This window comes from Pseudorasbora parva, chromosome 6, assembly GCF_024679245.1.
Source record: "Pseudorasbora parva isolate DD20220531a chromosome 6, ASM2467924v1, whole genome shotgun sequence".
NCBI lineage: Eukaryota > Metazoa > Chordata > Actinopteri > Cypriniformes > Gobionidae > Pseudorasbora > Pseudorasbora parva.
This window is the reverse complement of record NC_090177.1, coordinates 39990048-40012130: the sequence shown is the minus strand read 5'-3', so window position 1 is coordinate 40012130 and position 22083 is coordinate 39990048. Positions and strand designations below refer to the sequence as shown.

The 22083-nt window shown below is 40.5% G+C and overlaps 1 protein-coding gene across 1 annotated transcript in view; it reads right to left on the bottom strand.

The window, feature by feature from the left end:
* spo11 (SPO11 initiator of meiotic double stranded breaks) overlaps positions 1-22083 on the bottom strand; it is a 41302-nt gene that overhangs the window by 506 nt on the left and 18713 nt on the right. The window contains exons 11-13 of the mRNA XM_067447372.1: positions 16870-16946; positions 10108-10219; positions 9818-9963 (exon numbers count right to left, since the gene is read on the bottom strand). Coding sequence (XP_067303473.1) covers positions 9844-9963; positions 10108-10219; positions 16870-16946 — 309 coding nt within the window. The 3' untranslated portion in view covers positions 9818-9843. The remainder of the gene's footprint in view (positions 1-9817; positions 9964-10107; positions 10220-16869; positions 16947-22083) is intronic.

The window sequence follows — 22083 nt, the reverse complement described above, 5'->3', positions numbered from 1 at the left end:
GGCAATGTTTTTCATAAACACCTTTTGTTATACTGGTTAAAAATCTCTTCACATCCAGAATAGAAGTGGTCAAAATATTTAAACATGTATACAGTCGTGCTCAATTTTACATACAGGTTATCCTGGTGTATTTTCATGTTGATATGAAATATCATGTACATTTAGCAATATAGTTGGGTGTATTATTGTGGCAAGCAGCGAGGTGAGGGGCCGTGAGAGCGGGCCGGTGGCGAGTGATAAGGAGCGCCAGCTGCGCGACACACCGGTCTCATCTCACGGCGGAGTGACGGGAGTATAAAAGGAGGAGCGAAGACAGTGGAAGACGAGAGAGGACCAGGCCTGGACTTAACGTTGAGTTTTGTTATGTGTAGGGTTGGGCATCGAGAACCAGTTCTAACTTGGAACCGTTTAAAAAATAACGATTCCATTGGAATTGTTTAGAAAATTTGTTTTCGGTTCCGATCTTCGGTTCCAAACGCGCAAGTTTTGGTTTCCATGGCCACCTGATTTCCGGTGCTTGCGCGCCCGCTTGTTCTTTTAGCCATGGAAGCCCATTAAGCGGCTCTGAAGTGTGGATTTATTTCACTTTTAAAAGCCTGGGTCGGCACAGTGCAACTAGTGTCAGAAATATCGTTACTGAAATATCTGAAAATATACAATAGCCTGCTCAGTTTCTACAGTATCGATCCCAGCTGCGCTCTCCTCTCCTCTCCTCTCCTCTCCTCTCCTCTCCTCTCCTCTCCTCTCCGACCAACAGAGAGTTGACACGCAGCCGCATATTCTCATTCAGCCCGGTTAACCCTCTGAGCACGGTGGACGCGCGTTCTGCTGGACTTCTCCTTACGACAGCGTGTTAGTGTTAGTGTGTGTGATCTGTCTGAATTTCGCACGGGATTGCACATAATTCTACGAATCCCCGCAGATTTCAAGCTCACATCTGAAGCGCACACACACACATACCGTAATAAAGCCGCCTCTGAGATACAAGTGGAAATATTCGCTTCTTTTTCCAGCTTATTATTGGTCAAATACACTCAAACTAATTCTCAGAGCACATTTTGAAGAGTATTAATGTAAACACCGTCATAAACAATTCAGGAAGAAATGAAGAATGAGTAACAGGAGCAGTGTTCAGGATCCATGAGTGCGGCAGGTCTTAAAGGGGCCGCAGTTATTTGTTATTTAAAGTCAAACTACAAAAAGACAAACGATCACACTGCTCTTGACTGATCAACTTGTCTAACTTTAATGGTTTTATATGAAACTATTTAATTTTTTGCAAAAAACATTATCCAATGTTATTTTAAATTTAATTAGCCACTTTGCATTTTTTTATTCAGTTTCTTACCTGGATGTTAGACCTACCTGAAAAAATAAAGCAGTCTATTTCATTTATATCTTTTATTCTATTTTATTTATTTGCACTATTTTTTTGTAATCTGTTTATTTGTTCTTATTTTATGACTGTTTAGTTGTCTTTTTTAATTCAATTTACCATTCGAAATCAAGCTTACATGTGCTGTGTGTAAACTATTGCAACACAATGACCCCGTTGTAAAAAATACATTGAGTCAGGGGCGTAGCCATCTTTTCAGAAGTGAGGGGGACAGAAATTATTTTTTTTTTTTGGACCAATATAATTTATCGCATCTCTTGCTTTTAATTGGGCAAGATATCAAATACACTGCTGAACAATAACCACTAATAAATATCTATAATATTATTCTCCTGTTTTTTGTGCCAATTTTATGATTGGTTTATATACTAGCCTACAAACACTTGTGCATTAAGACTCCATAGATGTTATGCAATGTAAAAAAATATGTATATTATAATGTAAACCATGCTGTTCTCTATGTGAATATAGAAAAGTGTGATTTATTCCTGTGATCAAAGCTGAATTTATCCTCATTACCCCAGTCTTCAGTGTCACATGATCCTTCACTAATCACTCTCATATGAGGATCTGATGATCAACACACATTTATGATTATTATCAGTTGTGCTGCTCATGGTGATGCTTAATTTTTGTGGAAACCATCTAAACATTTGTGGTAAAATTAAAAAAGAGAAATTAATACTTTTGTTGATCAGAAATGCATTAAATTGATCACAAGTATTTAATATTACAAAAGATAATAATTTATTTAATGAATGCAAATAAATGCTGTCCATTGAACTTTTTATTCATTAAAGAATCCTGAAAAATAACATGTAGGCTATCATGGTTTCCACAACATTTTTAAGCAGCACAACTGTTTTCAACACAGATAATAATCATAAATGTTTCTTGATTATAAAATCATCATATGAGAATGATTAGTGAAGGATCATGTGACACTGAAGACTGGAGTAATGATAAATTCAGCTTTGATCACAGGAATAAATTACTATATTCACATAGGAAAAAACGTCCCCCGCGTAATCTACGCCCATGCATTGAGTTAGCAAATATTTGTGAGATAATTTTAATAGTAATTGATCAATATTTATATAGGAGAAAAAGCTTAAAAACTTTATCATATAAAGTGATCTCTTCAGAAGAAATGTTTGATTGCCTAGACTTTCAAAAGACTGACAAAAAAAAAAAAAATTAAAGCTGCGAGCAGCGATGACGGGCCCAAGCCGGTGGCACCACCACCCCGGTGGCTTCAGGCAAATTGTGCAAGACAGGCAATATGCATTTAAACAGGAGAGTATTTTAAAATCGCTCAAATATGCCACATTTACTGCAGCAGCTGGTGCCGCTATGACCACAAGCCACACCCATGATGTAATTTAAATATAGATGAATTCTAATGTAATATGATATAATAGGTAATTTTCAAATATGTGCAAAGTTATCTTTTGCAGCTCAAAATTTTGTAAGTCCAGAAGGCCAGTATTTAATTCATGGTCTTTTTATTTTATTAACACAATTGTTAAACGAATTATATAAAACTATATTGTTAGTGCCCTACAAATGAAGTTGGATTCACCACATTAACTGCAGCAGTTGGTGCTGCTATGACTACGAACCACAACAGCCACATCTATGAGATCAATTCAATTTAATGAATCAGTTTCATGTCAGATGATGTCACATCAATTTTAAATGAGCGCAGAATACCGTCCGAATGGTGATATTGTATTATCCTAACACTTCTCTACATGTGTTTTTGACCTATCTTAGCTATTTACAATCTTATGCAATTAAGCATGCTTTCATTTCAATATTTGTAGCATCCAATAAAAAAAATGTTAATTACAAAATTACCAATTGGAGCCAAATCACAGAAACTGCAGCAATGATTTTAATATTAGTGTCAGGTAAGAGTAAGATGCGCGTCTAAATTTTATGGAAGTTTATTATAAACTTTATTATAAAATTTACTTAGACTGACTGGGTAAACCCAGCCTGATCTGCCAGCGATTTGACTTCGCCCTGCAACACAGTCTGAAAACCCGTACATTCATTTCTACTGCTTCTGTTACACTTTTGCGGGAACAAATCACAGACTAACTTATTCACCTGGCACGCTATTGGCGAGTTTAGTAGTCTGTTTAGTTGACTATCCAATTGCATACAGAGTCATTCAAATAATGCTCATTGATCAAATCTTAAATTGAGCTTGGTCTGGTGATACCCAGACAACTTATAAACTAGAAAATCATGTGAAATTTACTTTTTAAATCAATTTGATTTTTATCAGTAAATAATTAATTTTAAGACATGTGTCTTTTCAAAAACAGAATGACCTTCTGTAAAGCCCATGTATAGAAAACACGCGCACGCGCACGCACACACACACACAAATACAAACACACACACACACAATTTCAAGCATGCTAAGTCTCAAAAACACCCAAAAAAATAATTAAAATGACACTTTGCCATAGCAACAGTTTATAAAATATCAGGAATCCATTCGTATGTCTATATCTGTCATGTTTTCACATTATACTGATGAAGTTTGAAGTAAATCGGGTGAAAGTAAGACAGTGATTTAAATTTTTTTCAAAAAGTGACACATCCTGCTGGTGGCGCTATAACTTTGACTGAATATTGGAATGTAGATGTCTTCAGGCCAGGACTCTTGTCAAACATGTGAAGTTTGAGGCAGATCGGACATTGTATGCCTGAGGTACAACAAATTCCTGTGTCATGGCGAAACATCAACATTTGTGAGGCCGCCACAGACACACCCTTCAGGGAAAACTCAAGATCTTCCCAATTTAACACCACAAAGGCCTTTAGATTAGACTGTGCAAATACAATGTTGATATGATTAAATCTCTAGGAGGAGTTTGTTAAAATACAACGTCTGGCAATGGCAAAAACTGCACCAATTTACCAAAGAAAATTCAAAATATCTCACTTCCTGTTGGTTTTTCAGATTTGGCGCCTCGGGTCTTTTTTGTAGGTATTGGGCTGCTGAATGCGTCTACCGAATTTTCATACTCATACATGAAACATAGTGCGAATGACGCTTAATTGAAATTTTGTAGGCGGCGCTATCGAACCATTTTGCCACACCTAATTCTGAAACCCATATCAGATGTATGTTTTCACCACTTCTGATGCGTGTGCAAAGTTTCATGAGTTTTCATGCGTGTTTAGGCCCTCAAAAATGTAATTCATTTGGGAAAAGAAAAATGATGGTTTTAGCAATTACAATAAGGTCCTCACACCTTAAGCCTTAAATATCTGAGTTCCTGTTCGTCGGAGCTAATGACTGTAAATTAGAAAGTTGTTCGGCTCAAAGAGAACAATATATATACAGAGTTTGATGACTGAAGATAAAACTAACCCCCCCACTTTTGACAAAAGATTGCATTACTTTTGTCAAAAGATGGCGCTACTGAGCTCCTCCACCATGCCCGTTTTTAAGTCTTTGCCCATATCTACTGGACAGCATGTCTGATGTGTGTGTTGAGTTTCATGTAATTTGAAGCATTTAAAGAGTCTCAAAAGCAGCGAAAAAGAATGTTATAGTTTGATGTGTTGCCGAAGAAAATTCAAAATATCTCACTTCCTGTTGGTTTTTCAGATTTGGCGCCTCGGGTCTTTTTTGTAGGTATTGGGCTGTTGAATGCGTCTACTGAATTTTCATACTCATACATGAAACGTAGCGCGAATGACGCTTAATTTAAATTTTGTAGGTGGCGCTATCGAACCATTTTGCCACACCTAATTCTGAAACCCATATCAGATGTATGTTTTCACCACTTCTGATGCGTGTGCAAAGTTTCATGAGTTTTCATGCGTGTTTAGGCCCTCAAAAATGTAATTCATTTGGGAAAAGAAAAATGATGGTTTTAGCAATTACAATAAGGTCCTCACACCTTAAGCCTTAAATATCTGAGTTCCTGTTCGTCGGAGCTAATGACTGTAAATTACAAAGTTGTTCGGCTCAAAGAGAACAATATATATACAGAGTTTGATGACTGAAGATAAAACTAACCCCCCCACTTTTGACAAAAGATTGCATTACTTTTGTTAAAAGATGGCGCTACTGAGCTCCTCCACCACGCCCGTTTTTAAGTCTTTGCCCATATCTACTGGACAGCATGTCTGATGTGTGTGTTGAGTTTCATGTAATTTGAAGCATTTAAAGAGTCTCAAAAGCAGCGAAAAAGAATGTTATAGTTTGATGTGTTGCCGAAGAAAATTCAAAATATCTCACTTCCTGTTGGTTTTTCAGATTTGGCGCCTCGGGTCTTTTTTGTAGGTATTGGGCTGTTGAATGCGTCTACTGAATTTTCATACTCATACATGAAACGTAGCGCGAATGACGCTTAATTTAAATTTTGTAGGTGGCGCTATCGAACCATTTTGCCACACCTAATTCTGAAACCCATATCAGATGTATGTTTTCACCACTTCTGATGCGTGTGCAAAGTTTCATGAGTTTTCATGCGTGTTTAGGCCCTCAAAAATGTAATTCATTTGGGAAAAGAAAAATGATGGTTTTAGCAATTACAATAAGGTCCTCACACCTTAAGCCTTAAATATCTGAGTTCCTGTTCGTCGGAGCTAATGACTGTAAATTACAAAGTTGTTCGGCTCAAAAAGAAAAATATATATACAGAGTTTGATGACTGAAGATAAAACTAACCCCCCCACTTTTGACAAAAGATTGCATTACTTTTGTTAAAAGATGGCGCTACTGAGCTCCTCCACCACGCCCGTTTTTAAGTCTTTGCCCATATCTACTGGACAGCATGTCTGATGTGTGTGTTGAGTTTCATGTAATTTGAAGCATTTTAAGAATCTCAAAAGGAGCGAAAAAGAATTTTATAGTTTGATGTGTTGCCGTGGCAACAGTATATACAATATCAGGAAGTGCTTACCAGCTTTATATCTGCTATGGTTTGACATTATACTGATGAAGTTTGAAGTAAATCGGGTAAAAATAAGATGGTGATTTCAAAGCATTTTGAAAGTGACACACTTCCTGCTGCCAGTTGGTGGCGCTATAACTTTGACTCACAAAAGTCATATCCATGTGATCAGCCTCTTACAACGAACACACAGCTGAAGTTTCATCAAAATGAATTAATGAATGCAGAAGTTATAACACACTTCCTGTTTCCCTTTTCTCGCCATAAATTTGTCTCCTCGCCACAGCCTAACCGTTTGAGATATCAAAAAGTTGCTCGCAATTTAGCATCCTCAGTGTCTTGACTTAATGCTGACTGAGTTTGGTGCTGATCGGGTTAATCGTCTAGGAGGAGTATCGCAAAATCCAGAGCATGCGTTTTCCGAACAACCCATAATAGCTCACTTCCTGTTGGGCTGACACATAATTTAGAGCACGAAAGTTGTTCGGCCCGATGAGCTCTATATGTGTACCGAGTTTCATATATGTACGTGCAAGTGTGTTTGATTTATAGACCATGTTTTCAGACCCCACTTTAGGGGGCGCTGTCGAGCCCCCCTGCCACGCCCAGGTACCAGCCTCAGCCCGGCCCTGATGGCCGCAGATTCCGATGTGTGTGCAAAGTTTCAAGAGTTTTCGAGCATGATAAGGGCCCCGAAAGTGCCCGAATAGTCGAAAAAGCTAAATTGTCCTTAGAAGAACAATAGGGCTCTGCGCCCTTTCAGGGCTTGGGCCCTAATTATATAAAAGATATCTAATTGACAGTATATGCAGTGTTTCCCCCCCGTGGTATTGAAAAGAGCATTGAATATCCATGTGACATGTTTTGACTCCACCTCTCAAAGAATCGGAATCGAAACTAAGAATCGGAATCAGAATCGTTCAAATCAAAACGATGCCCAACCCTAGTTATGTGTGTGCGGGCGGGCAGTCGTCAGTGAGGGGCTGCCTGTGTTTAGGTGTGTGTGTGTGTGGGCAGTCGTCAGTGAGGGGCTGCCCGTGTTTAGGTGTGTGTGTGTGCGGGCAGTCGTCAGTGAGGGGCTGCCTGTGTTTAGGTGTGTGTGCGGGCGGGCAGTCGTCAGTGAGGGGCTGCCCGTGTTTAGGTGTGTGTGTGTGTGCGGGCAGTCGTCAGTGAGGGGCTGCCTGTGTTTAGGTGTGTGTGTGTGCGGGCAGTCCTCCGTGAGGGGCCTGCCCGTGTTTAGGTGTGTGTGTGTGTGTGTGCGGGCAGTCCTTCGTGAGGGGCTGCCCATGTTTAGGTGTGTGTGTGTGCAGGCAGTCCTCCGTGAGGGGCTGCGCGTGTTTAGGTGTGTGTGTGTGTGCAGGCAGTCCTCCGTGAGGGGCTGCCCGTGTTTAGGTGTGTGTGTGTGTGCAGGCAGTCCTCCCTGAGGGGCTGCCCGTGTTTAGGTGTGTGTGTGTGTGCAGGCAGTCCTTCGTGAGGGGCTGCCCGTGTTTAGGTGTGTGTGTGTGCAGGCAGTCCTCCGTGAGGGGCTGCCCATGTTTAGGTGTGTGTGTGTGCAGGCAGTCCTCCGTGAGGGGCTGCCCGTGTTTAGGTTGTGTGTGTGTGTGCGGGCAGTCGTCAGTGAGGGGCTGCCCGTGTTTAGGTGTGTGTGTGTGCAGGCAGTCCTCCGTGAGGGGCTGCCCATGTTTAGGTGTGTGTGTGTGCAGGCAGTCCTCCGTGAGGGGCTGCCCGTGTTTAGGTTGTGTGTGTGTGTGCGGGCAGTCGTCAGTGAGGGGCAGTCGTCAGTGAGGATAAATGCTGTGTTTGTGGTTTGCAACAGCGGATCAGTTGCGGACTACAAACGCAGCATATGTAAAAGCACAACAGGGCGTGCAGATCCTGTACCGCAACGCGCACCTCACACGCACTGCAGACGGAGTATGACATGACATCAAAGCAACAAGAGGTCAACGAGATGTGCATTTATTAAATTGTTCGTTTTTGTTAATTTTCCTTTTTTGCTACAGTACTTGTTTTGTACTAGGCCTCAGTTACTAATACGTTTATTTAATTTATTTTAAAGAACGAATTTTATTTTATATTATTCAAAACAGTTTTTTTTTACATGTAACTGTTACAGTTTGTATTTTTGATAATAAATTAGTCTTATTGCTGTTTTTATGTTATTTTTAGCCTATAACGTTCCGGCCACTGATTTTTGTGTCCGTAAGCGCTGTATACTTTAAACGCTTTACTGTTTTAAAGCACTTCATTTTTATTTTGAACGTGCTAATATCATGCGTTAGCATTTTCTGTCATATGGAAGTGTTAAACTTCAACTTGGACTATACCTTTCCTTGTATATACGCAAGATTTATATTAATATCATAAATGAATGATTATTCGACTAATCGCTAAAATGCAGGAGTGTTAGTCGACTAGGAATATCTTTAGTCGGGGGCAGCCCTAGAGGAGAAAGAATGCTGCACCATCCCTACTGTAAAGCATGGGGGTGGAAACATCATGCTTTGGAGCTGATTTTCTGCCAAGGGACCAGGACGACTGATCCATGTAAAGGAAAAAAATAATGGTGCCATGTATCGTGAGATTTTGAGTAAAAGCCTTCCATCAGCAAGGACATTGAAGATTAAATGTGGCTGGGTCTTTCAGCATGACAATGATCCCAAAGACATCGTCCGGGCAACGAAGGAGTGGCTTCGTAAGAAGCATTTCAAAGACCTGGAGTGGCCTAGCCAGTCTCCAGATCTCAACCCCATAGAAAATCTTTGAAAATCCGTGTTGCCCCGAGACAGCCCCAGAACATCACTGCTCTGGAGGAGATCTGCATGGAGGAATGGGCCAAACTAACAGAAACAGTGAGTAAAAACTTTGTGGAGAACATTTGAGCTCTGTCAATGCCAACAAAGGGTATATGACAAAGTATTGAACTGTTGTTATTGACCAAATACTAAAATAAATTAGACAATGGGATTTTCTGGACTTTTTTTTTCTTATTCTGTCTCTTATAGTTGAAGTGTACCTATGATGACGATTACAGGCCTCTCTCATCTTTTTAAGTGGGAAAACTTGCACAATTTTTGGTGGCTGACTAAATTCTTTTTTGCCCCAATGTATACTTAGCTAATATTTTAGACTTTGTCTCTTTAATGTGGTATGTTGTTTGTATTATATTCTTGCAGTTCTGTAAAAACATTAGGTGATCAGATGCTGAAGTACTGCGCATACACATTACAAAACATGGGTCGGAATATCATGACACTTTTTTCTTTGTACCCGAGGTTGGTGTTTTTAGAACTGTCTGTCAAAAGATTGTTTTGCTTATTTATTCCATTATATTCACAGCCAATGCAAACATGACAGTCCAGAGCAGCTTCAACATAACAGCTCAGATGATGTATGACATATTCAAGCTCATAACTCATAGTCGACAGTGACGGTAAGCCAACATAACTGCACAGTATTAAATCATGCACTTCATGCTGCGTGTGTGACATACATATTCCAGTAGAGGGCGGCAGATGCTCATATCCAGCCTCCATAGCGCAGTTTGTTTGGCAGGTAGACTCGAGTGAGGAAATGAGGGGCGATAGATGCCAGGGACTGGATCTCAGCTTTCTGCTTCAGTCTCTGCATCGTTTCTACCTGAAAAATCACACAACACACATGGATTAGGTGACATCATACACATTCTTGGCCACTGTCACAATAACATCTTTGGTCATATCGTCTGTTCATTGCATATAGCCTTTGTCATATATTAAATTCACAGAAGCATGCATGAGGCACCTCTTTCTCCCATGCAGGTTGGCAGGTGATGCAGCTTCGCATCCTCAAGCTGTTGATTTTCTTCTCATCCGCTTGAGAAAAAGGAATGATCGCTTCCTCTGGCACTTTGTACCTGTGAGCCATTCACAGAGACACCGTGAGTCCTTATGCATTCATTATGTACACACACACACACATGATCTCAGCTATTTACTCTTATATATAGTTGCTGGGCACTTTATTTAGTACTAGTGTTAGTTGATACAGATGCTCAAGTGATCTGGGTTCAATACAGCAGCACATAATGATTTGTGCAAGATCATTTCTTTAAGCATTCAGACAGGATCATGAAGTTTTGTAGTTGGGAAGGAGTGTTATGTGAGGTTGGAAGTAGCACCAATCCTGAGAAACACCTGCCGTATTCACATTTTATCAAGCAGAAAAAGCAAGGCATTGTTCATAAGAGCATCTCTGAATACATAATCGTAATCAGTTCTGATCAGCTATCATACTACCAGATTAAATCAGAGAACTGAAAAACACAAGTCCATTTTAATTCAATACTTCTGTGAGCTGTAATCTTAATTTCCTGTAGATTTTAAGGATAGTGTGATGTTCTACAAATCCTGCTTTTACAAACATGACATCAGGGCACTGCAAAAGCGTGCACATGTGCAGGATCTCAGTCCGGCAGTGTTTTTGGGATGAGGTGGAGCAGGAAGCTGGCCGCATGAATTTGCTGATGCTGTCGGAATCAGAACGAAAATACCTGAGGATGTTTCCAGTGCTTTTTTCAATGCATGCTGTCATTCAGACGGGTGAATTCACTAAGCAGCTGACCACTTTTACATGCAGTTGTTTGTGCATTTCAATTCAAACACCTACAATCCAGGATCAGAATCTAAATTTGAACACAGTAGCTATGTTTCAATCCACCTATTTTTTCCCCCTCAAAATTTTGGTGGCATTAAAAAAAAATTGATGGAAACGCCAAGTTGTACATAAATTCTAAAAATGCACATCCCCTCACTCACATAAGCTAAGATGGAAAAACATTTACCAAACAAATCCCTCAATGCGGAACAACAACAAAAAACTTTGCCTCAACAGTGGATGAGATTAGATAACTGGACTAACCAGAGGAACAATTACATTGCACAGCATCTCAAATGTTTTAGTGATTCTGGAATGCCAGAGTCAAAGTTTATCATCAGAATGATTTGGTATAATGGTCTTAAACGACTGCGTTCCCAAACACCAGGCATCTGCTTTCCGAACCGGAGGCAATATCACATGACAGCGTTTATTACGTTTAGTCACAAGTAATTTATGATGTAGAAAAAAGAGTCAGTGGCTTTTCCAATTGTAACAACTACCATTTTTATAACAAATATTTTGAGAAAATTTCCCAGAAGTGAAATTTGCAACTTTTGAAAGGAAACGTACGTATAGTCGTTATTTTTGGTGCAAACACTGCACTTTGCTATAAAAATTAGGTATTTTATTAGGTATTTAATTATATGGAATTATGTCAGTGCATTTGTTTCTGCCAAAATTAAAGTTGCGCTGACTTGTCTACATTTTCTATGAATCATGGCAGCAGTTTTTTTAGGGGTGTGATGATACACTTGGCTCACAAGACGATGCACGATATTGTGTTCATTAATCTTCAATATTTGGCCACTTTTTTACGATAAAAATTGTCCAAAGAACATATGGACATCAAAACATGCAAACTCAGAGCGAGGGTTTAAACTTTTATTTTGACATAACTTGCAGCGCATACATTGCTTCCGGAAAGTTTTCACAGCACTTCACTTTGTCCACATTTTGTTATGTTTCTGTCTTATTCCAAAATTAAATAATTGTATTATTTTCCTCAAAATTCTACAAACAATACCCAATAATGACAATGTGAAAGAAGTTTGTTTAAAATCTTAGCAATCCATTTTCAGATCTCTCCAGAGTCGTTCAATCGGGTTCAAGTCTGGGCTCTGGCTGGGCCACTCAAGGACATTCACATTCATGTCCCGTAGCCACTCCTTTGTTATCTTGGCTTTGTGCTTAAGGTCCTTGTTCTGGTGGAAGAGGAACATTCACCCCCCAAATGAGGTCCAGAGCGCACTGGAGCAGGTTTTCATCAAGGGTGTCTCTGTACATTGCTGCATTAATCTTTTCCTTGATCCTGACTAGTCTCCCAGTTACTGCCGCTGAAAAACATCCCCACAGCATGATGCTGCCACCGCCATGCTTAAATGTAGAGATGGTATTGGCCAGGTGATGAGTGGTGCCTGGTTTCCTCTAGACATCATGCTTGCCATTCTTGCCAAAGAGTTCAATCTTTGTTTAATCAGACCAGAGAATTGTATTTCTCATGGTCTGAGAGTCCTTCAGGTGCCTTTTGGCAAACTTCAGGTGGGCTGTCATGTGCCTCTCACTGAGGAGTGGCTTCCATCTGGCCACTCTATCATACAGGCCTGATTGGTGGAGGACTGCAGAGATGGCTGTTCTTCTGGTTGGTTCTCCTTTCTCCACAAAGAAACGCTAGAGCTCTGTCAGAGTGACCATCAGATTTTTGGTCACCTTTCTGATTAAGGCTCTTCTCCCCCAATCACTCATTTTGACCGGTCGGCCAGCTCTAGGAGGAGGTTCCAAACTTCTCCGATTTATGGATGATGAAGGCCACTGAGCTCATTGGGACCTTCAATGCTGCAGAAATGTTTCTGTCTCCTTCCCCAGATATGTGCCTCGATGCAATCCTGTCTCGTAGGTCTACAGACAATTCTTTGGAGTTCATGGCTAGGGGTGTCGAAATTAATTGTTTCTTCGATGCAGATGTGGACGATTCGGTATCGGTTCAGTAATAGTTCATGACCGGTTATAATGTACTGATTATTTTCTGATGTCATTTGTCACACACGTGTATTGTCGCGGTAGCATACAATGGCAGAAGGAGGCGAGACGCGAGTGAGAGTGATTAAAAATGCTCCAACTAATTTAAAAGTAGACATCTGGTCACAATTTGAGCTTGTATGAACCTGCATTACCTGGAGAACACACGTGCTGTGTGTAAATCAAGCTATCTGATTTATCAAAACTATTTCATTTACACTAGGGCACATAAATGTTTCTCCGCAAAACAGATATGAATCTGTTCAATTCCCACACTATATGCAGATTTAATGGCATTTATGTCACCGAAAACAACAGATAAGCTGCGTTTTATTGATCCTCAGATAATTTCAAAATCAAAGACCGCAATATAAGTGACCACAGTCACAGCACTGGCAAGATCATTCAGTTTCTTTACTTTTAATGAATATGATTGCATGTTGAGCACCTACGACTTTACTTTTAGTTTAATGTGCATTTTTTTGCATTGGCTTAATGAAGATATACTCATCTGTGGCGATGCGTGCTACATAGCGCTGTCATAACTGGCTATAATGTCATATAGCCTATATAACACGGTCTCATACGGTGTTTTTCTTTTTTACATATACAACCAGATGCATTTAGACTTTCGTTTTGGCTGTAAGGTGGCCCAAAACCACCTCTTAAAGTGGCTTTTAGTATTTACTTCTGTGTATTTGATCTAAATGCTCCTGTTATCTTCTGTGCCCTGAGTTTTGTTTGATACATTTAAGAAGCTTCTTTTCTTTGAGCAGGTAAAATTAAAGGTTCAGTTCATATAACTGACTGCTTGTATTTATTGACAAAATTGTATACATGAGGATGCGGTGCATCGTCAATGCATCGTGATATTGAATTGAACTGAATCAATGACATGGTAATCGTAATCGAACCATGAGACCAGTGTAGGTTCACACCCCTATTCATGGCTGGGTTTGTGCTCTGACATGCAGAGTTAACTGTGGGACCTTATATAGACAGGTGTGTGCCTTTCCAAATCATGTCCAATCAACTGAATTTACCACAGGGGGACTCCAATCAAGTTGTAGAAACATCTCAAGGACGATCAGTGGAAACAGGAGAACCTGAGCTCAATTTTGAGTGTCATGGCAAATGCTGTAAATACTTATGTATAGGGATGTCAATTTTCACAAATTCCCATGATCGATCGTCATTTAAATTAACAATCAATTAATCGATTAATCGTTAACCATAATACTAAAATATGCGTGCACAGCAGTGGCTTACAGCCGACAGCATGACAGGATGTGCAAATGCTGCTCAAAACGCCATGTTCACCAAATGAATGAGAGGGATTTTTTATCTAAACAAAGAGCTATGGGATTGTAAAACTAGTCGATGTTATTTATAATTTAATTAAATGACTTATTTAATAACCAAATATAACACGAACGCCGCCTCAGATCTGATTATTCAGAATGTGTGGACGCTCTTCCAAGAGCAACGTGCTGAAACGTCACCTAAACCCAATTAATTCAAAACGATTTATTAAAATATTGTTTTCATTAATGTTATGTAATGTGACAGTCCCAATCATAGTTATTATTAGTCGTGCGTTGCTGTTTGAACTGCGCGAGCTGAAGCGGATGCGCTGAATCAACACCGGTAGTTAAACTGAAGCTCTTTGTTAGCGCATTATTTAACTCAACAAAAAGCTTCCTATATGAGATTAATCAGATTTATATAAAGTCACCAAAATATTACAAATTATATATCTTCACAAAATGATGCGAATGCACTAGTGAACTTGAATTGAGTTGCTGATATTCATATTCAGAATGGGAGACGCGCTTCCTGGAACAACGCTCTGAACACGGCACCTAAACCCAATGACTTTACAACCATTTATTAAAATAGTGTTCTCATTTCTGGTATATAATATGATCGTCCCAATCATCGTTATTATGCATTGCTCTGTATGCGCTAAAGCCGAAACACTGAATGAAAACCGGTAGCCATCACTGACTGAAGCAATTTGTTAGTGCGTTTTATTTCGCTGAAAGAAACGCATCCTATATGATTGATCACATATATAACGTTACAAAATAAATGTAATATTACAAATTACTTCTGCACAATCTGATGATAATGCACAAGTGAACTTTAACCAAGTTACATGCGCGAGTCAGAGTGCGTGACCGAGAACCATGTTGTGCACGCGCTCTTCCTGGATCAACGCAATGAAACACACAGCAAATAAACCCAAATACTTAACAATCAGAATGTTTTATTACAATAGTGTTCTCATTAATGCTGTGTAATAGCCTATGACAGTCCCACTCATAGTCATTATTAGCTGTGCATTGCTGTTGGAGCTGCACACTGAAGCTGATCACCGCCACGCTTTTACTACCGCTCGCCTCTGACGTTAATTATTAACCAAATGCATCCTTATGAGATAAATCAGCTATAGATAGGCCTGCACAAAATAAACACAATATTACAACTTACATTTGTACAAAACAAAAGGCTGCGAATGCACATGCAAGCTTGCGGTCATGATGAAGGTGTGACTCCAGCTGTAAAATGGTCCCAAACAGAACTCGGGCACGCTCGCTTCATTTTTCCTCCCGTTTCACGGTTGAGCCGCACGTACGCGCATGACCCTGCTTAATCGATGATCGATAAGTCTTATCGATCAAATGTCTTATCGACAATTAATCGATCATCGATTAATCGTTGACATCCCTACTTATGTACCTGTGATTTTTTTTGTTTTTTAAATAACTTTGCAAAGATTTCAAACAAACTTCTTTCACGTTGTCACTATGGGGCTTTATTTGTAGAATTATAAGGAAAATAATGATTTTAATCCAATTTGTATTAAGACAAAATGTGGAAAAAGTGGAGCACTGTGAATATTTCCCGGATGCACTGTATATTTATTTTCACAATAACACTACGAAATGGTTTTAATATATCGTGCAGCAGCTGCAGCCCAAAAATAATAATAATTTCGGTCTAATAATGCAGTCCTTTGAGTCTCGTCTGTGGAATGCACCACTTTCGGTATTTTGATGGTTAAACAACATGGATGAATTACAATCAAGGATTTTTTATTTTTATTTGAGTACTCAAATTTAATTGAGGAACTGTAACAGCCCTATCTTGTTATGAATATAATTTCAGTTCTACTTTCTGAGAATGACAACATAATACAAGCACTAATTTCTACTCATTTTGTCAGCACGGGGTCACATATAATGTCTTTACTGATATCATGAGCTTTTCACCTCGATGAGAAATATCGTTACATTTTAATATCGCGAGATCTCATAGCACGAGATCTAGTCACACCCCAATTTTTCTCAAATAATGACCTTGATTAAACAAAAGTCATCAAAATGTAGTCTTAACTGGTTCTATATCCAGACATGCAGTATAATCAAGTGCACTTTCTGCATTTAAAAAAACTGGGTTGATGTTGTGCAGATCCTGTAAAGTCTGCCAGATCATGGTGGTCTGCTGAATTCTTCAGAACTGGGCTGAAAGACGGGAAATTGCCAATTTATGATAGTGTGGCATTAATTAGTCTCCTAAAAGCACAAAAGAAAAGTAAGTGATACTAAATAGTGTACCTTGTAAAGTGGTCAGTGTTTAACATATCATGTACATGGTTAACATTTCCTTCTTCTGTAGTTTACGCTATTTTCCTAAAAAGAGGTTCTGATTTCTGAAGTCCATGACAGTTGACACATCCACTTAAAAATAGCTTCCAAGAGGAAGGAAATAAAAAACAGCAACAGCAACAAAAACCAAAACAAAAAAACCCCCAGAAAACGGAAACCAGAGCAAGCCCAGCCTCAATCACAAACCACAGAGCAGAGTAATGAGTTGACTTTCCCAAACCTCTGGATGTCTGAAGGCAGGAGGCCCAACCACAGCACACTGGGGACAGTCAGACTGTGGGCCTCGAAGGACATGGACTGCGGAAAAATCACAGTTAGAGTTCCTAAAGCTGGACGGCCAACAGACATTAAACAAGCCGACATGATTTAATAAGAGTATGCGTTCAGGCTTAAGTATATGAAATGTTACAGTCACTGCATGTGTACGTTTGAATGCGCTGGATGCTTTGAAACCCCCGCGAATATAACTTGCTTCTCAATATCAAATTTAATAATAAAATTGTAACTGAGAAGCAAAACTGTTTAAGATAAGTATTGTTTTCAGTGACATTTTGAATTAAAGGGGTGCCCTAGAATGAAAAATTGAATTAACCTTGCCATAGTGAAATAATAAGAGTTCAGTACATGGACGTCACATACTGTGAGTCTCAAACACCATTGCCTCCTCCTTCTTATGTAAATCTCGTGCATGAAAAACGCCACGAAAAAATAGGCGAATCTCAGCATATAACGTCAACTGTGATGCAATTGCTGGGATCATTAATATGAACGCCCCCAACATTTGCATATGGCAGCACATGTTCATTGTCAGGCGGAACTGCGCAACTTCTATCAGGTAAATAAGTGAGACTCGAGGATAGCGAAAACAGCTGATCATGGAAAAAAAAAGTGTTATGATCCAGGCTGTGCAGGGGATGTGAGGACTTTTCATAGACATCTCACAGATAAAAAATGTCAACAGTCATTTATTTACAATCGGATACCGCAACAGTTAAAATTAAAGTTGTTTGTTTGCTCAGCCCATTTCACCACAGAGTTTTTCTAACAATGGACAATATCAAGCTTTGCTCAGCGTCTAAAACTGAAGAAAGGGGCAATTCCAGCTATATTCCTGCAAGCAGTAAGTAGTTAGCCTGACAAGCCAGACCCACATCAAGATGTTTGGTCTGGAAACTCACCATAGACAGCTCAATCCGAGGGGCGGGATAAACGGTTGTCTATCAAACTCCCTCTGTATGGCGTGCACGCAATTGGATAGCGCTACAACCAACCAGAGCAACGAAGGTGAAGCAGAGCTCGTTGACAGATTAAACTTTCGCCGTATCCGGTCGGCAAAACTGATAACACATCTTCCCTTTTTAAGAATGACTTCAGTGCCGTTCTTTGTTCTTTTCTCAGAGAAAAGCTTAACTCCAAGTCTTCCAGAGTCGCGGTCAAAGCTGATTCGAAAGAACGCCGTTCGCCAGCTTCTGTGTTTACTAGAAGCACGCAAGCGCAACTCTGGCTTCATTATGTTAAGCCCCGCCCACCGACTCTATACACGATGTGATTGGCCCGACCAGAGTTTGGCGTTTACAGCTCAAAAGTGTATTGAGAGTTGCTAGACGACACTCGCGGCAAATTAGATTTGCTGCCGCTAGGGTGCGTCTAGATTTCTAGGCTAGTAAGTAGCGATTTTATCCACTTACAGTAACAATAGGAAACACCAAGTACCATGCAAAACTAAATAGTGTGTCTAATGACAAAGGTCAATATTATTTTGTATTGCAAAATACAACCGTAGATACGCATTTCATACTATGTTAGTTTAGTTGTAAATCTATGTAAGTTAAAACGATAGTCATTTCACAAGGCTTCTATTCATTTTGTAAAAATATATATACATTAAAAACCGGGACTGTCCCCGGGAAACGGGACGTCTGGTCACCCTATCTTTGATCCAAGTGATTGACAGGTAATGCCAGGCGGCAAATGAAAGGTTGGGTCAAACTATCTTGGTATAGGGGAGATTCAGGGTTTTAAGGATAATGAAATTGAATAGCCTACTGAACATAAAATTCATTTTATGAACTTATATTTTCCTGAAATATTTATGAAATTATTATTTTTAAAGGATTTTTGCATTGATGCTACTTTTTAAATATATGTAGGCTATATTTTAAAATCTCATGTACCCCCTGGAGTGCCTTCTTGTTAGAGGTCTTTACGGGGGACCCGTGGACCCAGGATCCGAACGGGTTTGGGTCTATATTTAAAATGGTCAGCCAGGTCCGGGTCGGGTCCCAATATATTGCTTCGTGTCCCGGGTCTGTTTAACGTTGTAGCCTATGTAATCGATAGGACCCGGAGAACACCTGGCCGTGAGAGTCAGCACGGCTTGTGAGTTTTGTGTAACTTGCAAAATGCTAAATTAGAAAGATACAACAAAAACACAAGCTCTCTCTCTCTCTCCCTTTTGCTCGCTCTCTCTCAGCCATTTAGAAAGCGGGCAGATTTAATGCATGCGCGCGGTAATAATGTACTCAAGAATATATTTCAAATCAGCAACAAGACCTCAGGTGAACTGTCACATAAATGTATTCTGTGATGCTCAAATTGGGTAAAAAAAGCTCATATTTCAGGTGCTCCAGCTGACGCATGAGTGCAGTCTCAAGCGCGTGTCATGTTTCTATAGCAACCCGAGCTTCCGCAGTGACTGTAATGACTTTAAAAATAATATGAATGAACCGTCTTGTTTAATCTCAAAGTTCTGCTCGTCAGACTCGGCTCAGAGAGATTATGGTAAATAAATAATGCTAACGCAAGCGGCCATGGCACTAAACGAGCAATAGTTATTAGTTCAAAAGGGCAAACAGTCAAAGTTATTATGTGAGTTAACTCATAAATCCGTCGCTGTGAAATAAAGTTGACTTTTACAGCTGAAATGATGAGTGAATTAAGCATGCTTGGAACAATTACAGAGGAATATTGTAATACATCACAATCAGGTACAAGGAAGGGAGACAACGGCTATAGTTAGGTAGGCTGACTGAGACAAAGTTATTTGTTTGAAGTTTGAAATAATAGACGGGTCCGGGTCAGTTCTGCGTAGAACATCGCGGGTCTCTTCGGGTCCTGTCAAGACCTCTACTTCACGTACCCCCATTTGAGAACCACTGGTCTAGATGACGCAAGATGCTTACAGTAACAATAGGAAACACCAAGTACCATACTGTGGTGTGACTGGCAGCGGGGCGAGGGACCGCGAGAGCGGGCCGGTGATTAGTTTTGACAAGTGCCAGCTGCATGACACACCGGTCTCGTCTCGCGGCCATGTGACCGGAGCATAAAAGGAGAAGCAAGGACAGCGGAAGACGAGAGAGGACCAGGCCTGGATTTTATGTTATGTTTTGTTTATGTGTTTGTGGGCAGTCGTCCGTGAGGGGCTGCCCCCGTTTTATTTTGTGTGTTCGCGGGCAGTCGTCCGTGAGGGGCTGCCCGCGGTTTATTTTGTTGTAAATTGTTTCGTTTTGTTTATTTATTTTGAATTAATAAATGTTGAACGTTCGCCGGTTCCCGCCTCCTTCCTTTCCAGCTACTAACTGCGTTACACTGGTGCCAAAACCCGGGGGGAAGGAGGGACATGCTGTCGAAGACCCCTCCCTCTCTCCCCTCTCTCGTCCGCGGGGTCCTCGTGCTCCCGTCTACATTTCTCTCGCCTCTCTGTCCTTACCCCCAGGTGCCGCGGCCGCCGTGATCGGCCCCCCCGGGAGAGGGGGTGGGGGGGAGTAGAGCGCAGTTTCGGGAGTGCCCCCCGGCCTGCGAGGGGCGATGGGGGTATGTGGTGTGACAGGCAGCGGGGCGAGGGACCGCGAGAGCGGGCCGGTGATTAGTTTTGACAAGTGCCAGCTGCATGACACACCGGTCTCGTCTCGTGGCCATGTGACGGGAGCATAAAAGGAGGAGCAAGGACAGCGGAAGACGAGAGAGGACCAGGCCTGGATTTTATGTTATGTTTTGTTGTACGTGTTATTATGTGTTTGTGGGCAGTCATCCGTGAGGGGCTGCCCACGGTTTTACTTTCGTTTTGTTTATTTATTTTGAACTAAATAGTGTGTCTAATGACAGGTTAATATTATTTTGTATTAACCAAAATACAACCGTAGATACGTTGCTTACAGATCGTTCACTCGATCCTTCCAGCAAACGCCACCTTTTCCACCATATAAGTTAAAACGACAGTCATTTGACAAGGCTATTCATTTAGTAAATATATGTATATTTATATTTTTGAGAACTGAAGTATGATGTTTTTTCATACTTGTATTAAGAGTACATCCCAGTCACTGCGTAGCCTTACATTGTGACTAACGTTATATAAATATCGTTGACGAAAAAAGACGAGTCTAAAATGTACTTTAAAAAATAAAAAATAGAACAAAAACCACTGGTTTTGGTTTTGTCGGGGGGAAAGAAGTGTGTTCGTGCTTGCGGTTGCCAGATTTCAGTTATTTAAATCCCCCAATCAGAGCTTTTCTGTGAAAAGAACCTGTATGCTATGTTTTACCTAAACATGTCCAATCTGGCAACCACAAGCACGCAAGCTCTCTCGCGCACGGGTGATCTGAAAACACCAATAAACAAGTAAGCTGCATTTCAGCAATTTCCATTTGAGATGTTCTGCTTAAAGTGTCATTCAGTCGGTCTGTGTTCTGTCAGGACGGTCAGGACTCACGAGCCGCTTCGCTGAACAACTGAACTGCTGTGAGCAGCTGAAATAAGCCAATCAGAGCAGAGCTCAGCATTAATATTCATGACTCTTCCAAATAAGGCATAGGGTTGTAAATGGACCTGAAAAACTGTATCTGGACAATTTTTGCCCTTAACCCTCTAGGCGCCACGGTTGAGTTTACTCAACAAGATGCGTCACTGAATAAAACGGCTGATTTTGTCAAATAGGGTGTCAAATTTCATTCAACCTCCCCTCTACTAGATGGTAGACATGTCGTACTTCATCCCTGACCCATACAAACATCATGATTCTATACAAAACATACGAACAAGAGCGCATTGAGTCAGTGCAAACAAAAGCGGAGCTGGTGTACGAGTGAGCCGTTTTATCAGAGCATTGTCAACGTCAGCGAGTATTTGCATTAGATTATTATTGCTATTATTATTTTCGAATGGCATCAATAAAGCTTTCCCGCAATGAAGTGTTGGGTCTTCCATTCGCGGACCCTGATTCTGAAGGGAAATTAACCCTAATGTTACACTAAGCACAAACGGTGGATCATTTGCCCAATGTAGATGGTCCTTTGCCCAATGTCAGTGGTGGGAGCAATGTTTCCCGGGGTCAGAGTGTTCATCGTGAAGCAGGTGTGTTAGTGTTGGGAACGTGTCGAGAACGAGGATTTTTGCCTCGCTCATAATAAAGCACATCTTCTGACCGCGTGCC